Here is a 6,972-nt window from a genome sequence, read left to right on the forward strand (position 1 = left end):
CTACGCCCTGTATGTCTGTTCAATATTCCATCCATGATACCAATAAGCCAACTACTACTATCACCTCTCTGTCTTTGACACAATCATTGAGAATGTTTTCACTTTTAAGGATTTCACCTGTACAAAATCCAGTTCTTCTGTTTACTTTATCCACTGAAATGAATTATCCATGTATTTACACTTACAGTATATTATGCGTGCAATAACAAATGTCAGCAAGCTCTAGTTAAAGAAAAGACAACCTGATTGTCTGAAAATTAAACTGTGGCTGAACCGCTAATTTAACACCATTAAAACTTGAGATTAAACCGATGAGAGAGTGGCTGAAATGTTGAAAAGATGATGAAAGCCAGGAACACACCTCTTCTGTGATGCATTAGTGTTGACACAACTGTGCAAACACCCAAGCGTGAGCCAAACACAGACTCGGATGAATTTGGTTATCAATTGTGTTACAACACACTAACTGTTACTGCTCTGATTTGCTGATGGATAGCCTCACAGGGAGCGAGCAACAGAGATGAAACTAATTTGCTTAACAATATTAAATCCAACACATGCAAAAACACAGCATCTGCAAAGTTGGTAACTCATTTGAAACAGCTGAACTTCCATTGCAGAGTAAAGCTTTAAATGCATTAGGGTTGACAGAGATCGAACTGCTTCTCTGACACGGTTTGATGTTGGGGAACGGAAAACGGCAAATTACATTTCCACTTGTATTCCAGTCAGGTCGAGGCACTGATCAACAACAACATACAGTATGGCAGAGGATTTGGTGACATTTCATTTATACTAAAACAATGCAGAAAACAATAGTTTTGAACAAATCTCTTTGGTCAGCGTTCACACTGCACTTGTAACATGGCTAAAACAGAACTGTCAGGGTTATGGGATGCCCCGTATGGGAAATGGCTTCATAGAAAAGCTCGAGAAAGCGGCTGTGCACTGATCTTTAACAGAGGTGGGAGAGTTTACCAGACATATTTTTTCCAACCAAAAAGTTAGTCATCATTTTCGAAGTCTATATGCTCTTGTGAAACCTCGAAAATACAGTTTGAAAACACACATGGGCTCATGACTGCCCCCTTGAGACCGGAGAGCAGATACCGCTACTGTAGGGGCAACAACAATCCCATTCCACACTAGAAAACATACTTGGAAAAGTTACGCACAAGGGAGATTCATGAAGTGTCAGAAGTGCTTTCAAACACTTTGTTTTGGAAGAAAGAATCAAACGTGAGGATTAACTTAGTTTGACAAACTTATATCTGGTTAACTCTTGTTTTTTAATCATTGTTCTGGTTCAGGGAACATAGACGTAACCATTTTACTGGTTCCTCCTGACAACAGAATCAATATGTTTTAATGGGCTTAATGAGTTCAAAGATAAGAATAAGGGTTCTTAATCTGAAGTGTGCACCACCACTGTTCAACTCTGCATGACTCAGTGTTTGGTTATTCTCCAAAAATCTCTCTCTCTCTCTCTGAGAGTGTTAAATGACCTGGCAGGCATGAAGAGACTTGGCCAGCTCTGAATCACTGGGCTAATAAAGGATAACATGACCTTGTCAACAAACCAATTCTTGCCAACTACATTCAGCCTGGCTGCTAATGTTAAATCCAGAGGCTGAAACAAAGACTGGTGGAACTCACTTACTGCACTGGAGGAAATGGCAAAATACGGGTTGTAAGTGCAAAACAGAAAATTAGTAAACAAGACAGCAGTAAATGACACTGTTTAATGGTTAAAATGATTGACATGATTTCATTGTTGATTTGTTCATCATCTTGCTCTGTTGACTTTCAATCCACCAACTGGGCAGCTCGGTAACACGTACGCAAATATTATTTTATTGAGTTAACAGAGGGAACATTCTGCTCCTGTTTTGATTGTTAATGTGCAAAATGTTTGTTTTAATGCTGAAAAACAACAAAAAAACAGAGCAAAGAAAGAAATAACGCTCCTTAATGCTTTTTTTTACTGTCATCTTTTAGGAGTCCATGCAGACTGACTGTATTTCGTGATAAAAAACTATTTTCTAGTGATTCTGGAGTCGTGTCACGTGTCTTCACCATTCAACCCGGCTCTAGTGGTTACAGATACACACAGGTTTTTCCATCCAGGGGAAGGCTGGTATCAATTACTCCAATGTTGGCACATTATCATCTCACTTGTGTCACTGTTTTAGGGCGTTTGGTGTAAAACGGAACAGTAGAGACGGTAAAATCTGTCTGGGCAGGTTCGGTATGTTACATAATTGTAAAGTGGTCATGAAATACAAGGAACATTCATTTCACAATTCCAAGACTGGAAATTTCCATAATATAGATGTTTGGAAAACTAGTGGAAATTCAAAGAAATGTGTTCTCAGCTGCTGGACTGGTGGATTGATTCAAAGTACCTTTGAAGGGATAATAATCCTGATCACAGATAACCTAATTACATATTCCCAACTAGTAGGAGGGGTAACTGTAGGGATTTGAAACATGACACACAAAAGTAAATTGACACTTTGACAAATGCAGTATCAAGCTGCATGCGGATAACACAGCGTTAAACGGCACAGTAGTTTAGATAAAAATGTTGGATAAAAATGATTACTTTCCCCCCATTGGTTCCCACACAGATCAGTCTGTTGCATGTTTGATCCTGATGTGTCAGGAGTGCAAGATCATTTTCCCCTGCTTTGAAACCGTCACAGGGAAATGATGGGGAAAGTTTTGCGGGATAGACCCCCATACTTTAACAACCCTGGGTCTGCAGGGTTGATCACCCGAGGAATTCATATTTTCTGTACAAATAAAAACCTTAATACAAGCTAAAAAAAAAAGGTAAACAGGAAACTGTACAAGGCACATTTGAATTTCCACAGGCGTCATTTTGCACAGAGGCATATTAAGGTGACACGACAACCGCTGCGCTGGAAAGGAGTGCAAAATCCCGGCTCTTTGGTAGTATCGCAAAGGCTCAGAGACCGTGAAGGAAAAACAGAAGTGGAAAAAAAAGTTCCATAAAAGGCATTAGCAAATCACCTCCATCAAAAGTATCCTTCCACCGTTGGGAAAGAAATGGAAGGAGGGTCAAAAATTAGGTCCCCAAAAACAAAAAAGATCCAACACAGATACATTATTTATGAAAAATGCTACGTCTGCTGAGTTTTCCAAAGGCTAAACCTGAGAGTGGCCCTGGCTGTTCGTACTGCCTTGCAAGTAGATTATCCGACCAATCAGGAGGATCAGGAGGCCCACGCAGAGCAGCACGGTGGGCTCCTGGTGGATGTGAGGCAGCTGGTTTGGATGGATCACAACCCGTCTATGTTCGCCTTCCATCCCCTGCAATAGAGAGAAGAATAGATGTTAGTGTTCATGATATATACAAGAAATACACAGCATTGTTACACCAAACCGAATGAAATATCAGTTTTTTTTAACAGGAAAAGCTCGGCAATTCACTAAACTGCGCCCCTCTTAAATGTGAAATTGACAAATGTTGCACTCTCTCATAAGACACCTGTGGGTAATAGTGATGACATTTGAAACAATAGGGCCTTGATTTTCGACTTTATTTAATTCGTAACTGCGTTTCCCTGCTTATAGCTAACGCAGTCAGATGAGCAGAAGATTTCTGACTAATTGTTCACATTTTTAAACTGTATACAATAGAAAAGAGGTTTTAAGATGGGGAATAAATAAACAATGTGTTTGGCAAACGTAACGCTATCTTTGGTAATGAATTTGGCCGGGGTTGTTGGAGGGTAACGTTCCTATTTATGTGTTTGATGCGTGCAAACCGTGATATACTGTACATCAAATGTTCAGGTAAACACCTTGGAATCCCTTGATGACTCAAAATCAAAGAGGCACACACACACATACTGTATGTTTACATCCACAGGAAGCAGGTAAGTACAGTTCTCTACATCCTGCCACAGCTCCCTTTACTCTCGCTGTCTCCAGGTGTGATTTCCTTGCGTCAGTATGTGAATAAATGCATACGTGCATGTTTGAATTTGTCTGAAGGCTTCCAATGTTTTGCACTTGTTTTTACATTTTTTAATTAATTAACAATTAATTAGCGTAACAGCATCTCCTTTATATACATAAATATAATTCTTACAAGGACCCCATTGCTCCATGGGTAGACAAAGGGGCGACATGGGTGAAATAGTGTTTCACATTGATAGAGAGAAATATCAAAGCAAAAGGAAACAGTCTTTTATGACTTATGGTGTTGGATTATACAGTAAACATCCATGTAAAAATAGCTGCTGGTAATAATGTAGAATTAATAATGTCTGATTAAAGGGGTAATTAAGTATTGAAGAATAATAAAGTAGAAGAGACTCAAATAAAACAAATTTAAAAAGATAATAGTTGACTTTCAAGTTTCAAAAACACTGGATCCTGCATTTCCCATAATGCAGTATTCAAATGTTTGTCTAAGTCTGGAGCCTAACTCAAGATAATCCCAATAGTTATCAAATTTTGCCATTACTGACATAATACAACCGAACAATTTCACTGGCCTTTATGTGTAAAAATGGTGGCCTGCCCCTTTAAGACTCACCTAACAAGTTCATAAACTACAGACCACTAACGAAGAAGAAGAAGAAGAAGAAGAAGAAGAAGAAGAAGAAGAAGAAGAAGAAGAAGAAGAAGAAGAAGAAGAAGAAGAAGAAGAAGAAGAAGAAGAAGAAGAAGAAGAAGAAGAAGAAGAAGAAGAAGAAGAAGAAGAAGAAGAAGAAGAAGAAGAAGAAGAAGAAGAAGAAGCAGCGAAATTGGTCTTTCAGTTATGATGGCTCATTCCATCAGACCTACAGCCAATGAGAGCTGAGTTTGCAGAAAACTAGTCTAGTCTGGCTAGATTGACACTAGATTGTGCACGGGCATCTTAGAAACATCCAATAAAGTGATCAAATCCTGGTTAACTCGTGTTGTCCAGTCACTTCTTCAATGATACATCACATTATCTTTAGTAGATAATTTTATTAATAAGTCACCTGCTGTAGTTTTCGTTGGACACTAATGGTTACGGTCATGCTTTTTTGAACATCTCTGTGCAGTCATTCTGACACACTTGGCACAGTGTTGACTGAAACAGGTCTCTAACCCTGCAGCAGGAAGCTCTGCGCTTTGGCTTCGGTCCATCGCGCCATCAGCGGCAGCTTCTCGCAGATAAGAGATCCGCCCGGTTGAAAGAAGAAAAAGGACATTTCCCCGGGAAGCTTCCTCCCGATGAAATCACGCTCCAGAAACAACAAGGTTCCTGTTGCAGAGGTAACATGGAAAGGTGGGTGGAGATCTCCACAATGAATGATTTGAAAGTGCCTAGTGACGTCGCTTATACCAACACACACTTCTAATAATACTTTGGCAACAATATTTTACTGATATTTTGAGGCCTTGCACAATTTAGGAGGACTCAGGATTCACTGAGAATCCTTAAATTAATGAATTTAACAACTCAGACACTAGACTGTGGTCGCACTACACAGCTCTCAGGTGTAAAATAATGGAGATTAATATCCATCCATTCTCAGCTGCTATTGCTCTCATAAACAAAGATTCAAAAAGGACCCTTTACACCCTAACTGAAGCATTTACAAAAATAACTACGACGTAGGAAGAGGAATCAGTTTTTCCACTGGAAGATAGATGTCCTGTTTTGGCATGAAGCCCTTCAAATACAACCCAGCCAGATGGACTTTACAATACCGTCCAGACATCAACTGGCAAAAAATAAGCCCTCTGCCCCAGGGCAAGACCGTACTCTGAAAAACAGGATCTAAACAGACGAGAGCAAAAGGGGAATATCAAAGCTGTGTGGTTTGATTCGAAAAGTGAGCCAAAAACCACAGAAACCCCTGATGCCAGAGGAGGAAATAGGTGAGGGGAAGACTAGTTAACCCTGTGATGAATCAGTCTGCTCATAATTCAAGTGAAACAAACAGGTCTGAGATGATGGAAGAGCTGCCACAATACTGATTTGTACAAGATGTGACCCAAACTTCCTGTACAGAACCAGAACAAGCCTGACAGATTAATGGAGACTCATGGTGAGAGAAATCCATTGCGGAAGAAGCATCCGAAGCAACAACCTGGATACAGCCATTCACACGTATTTTGATTCCCCTGGAGACAGAAGCACAGTTCTTTTCTACTCAATATTTGTCAACACTACAAAAAGTAGTTCAAGCTATATGGAGAAAAGCTCAGAATTGATCAACAGCCTCCCTATTCTCTATGATATAAATGAAAAATGACGCTCTGGAAATGAACCACTTCGTCATGAGCCGGTAAAGAAGCAACAGGAGAGAATGACTCAATCAGAGTATGGAAAATTGCTTCACTCACTCATAACTCACACATCTTCAACCACTTATCCAGGGTCGGGTCGCAGGGGCAGCAGCTCTAGCAGGGGACCCTGAACTTCCCTTTCCCGGGCCACATTAACCAGCTCTAACTGGGGGATCCCGAGGTGTTCCCAGGCCAGTGTGGAGATATAATCTCTCCACCTAGTCCTGGGTCTTCCCCGAGGCCTCCTCCCAGCTGGACGTGCCTGGAACACCTCCCTAGGGAGTCGCCCAGGGTTCATCCTTACTAGATGCCCGAACCACCTCAACTAGCTTCTTTCAACGCAAAGGAGCAGTGGCTCTACTCCGAGTTCCTCACGGATGGCTAAACTTCTCACCCTCTCTCTAAGGGAGACTCCAGCCACCCTCCTGAGAAAACCCATTTCGGCCGCTTGTACCCGCGACCTCGTTCTTTCGGTCATGACCCAGCTTTCATGACCCTAGGTGAGGGTAGCATGCTATATCTTACCACACGATTTTGGCCACAACAATCACAAGCAATTTTTTATTGCCATGCAAGCAGTCGGTTGGTCCAACACTTTGGTCCGGAATGAAATATCTCAATAACTATTGGATTGATTGCCATAAAATTTGGTTCAGACATTCATTTTCACCT

General features: G+C 40.8%; 1 protein-coding gene across 1 annotated transcript in view; it reads right to left on the minus strand.

Moving 5' to 3' along the window:
* Positions 1-512: 512 nt before the first annotated feature.
* bcl2l11 (BCL2 like 11) overlaps positions 513-6,972 on the minus strand; it is a 23,940-nt gene continuing 17,480 nt past the window's right edge. Inside the window, exon 4 of the mRNA XM_083923571.1 lies at positions 513-3,336. Within this exon, the coding sequence (XP_083779697.1) occupies positions 3,172-3,336 (165 nt within the window). The 3' untranslated portion in view covers positions 513-3,171. The remainder of the gene's footprint in view (positions 3,337-6,972) is intronic.

This window comes from Echiichthys vipera (assembly GCF_963691815.1).
Source record: "Echiichthys vipera genome assembly, chromosome: 11".
Classification (NCBI taxonomy): Eukaryota; Metazoa; Chordata; class Actinopteri; order Perciformes; family Trachinidae; genus Echiichthys; species Echiichthys vipera.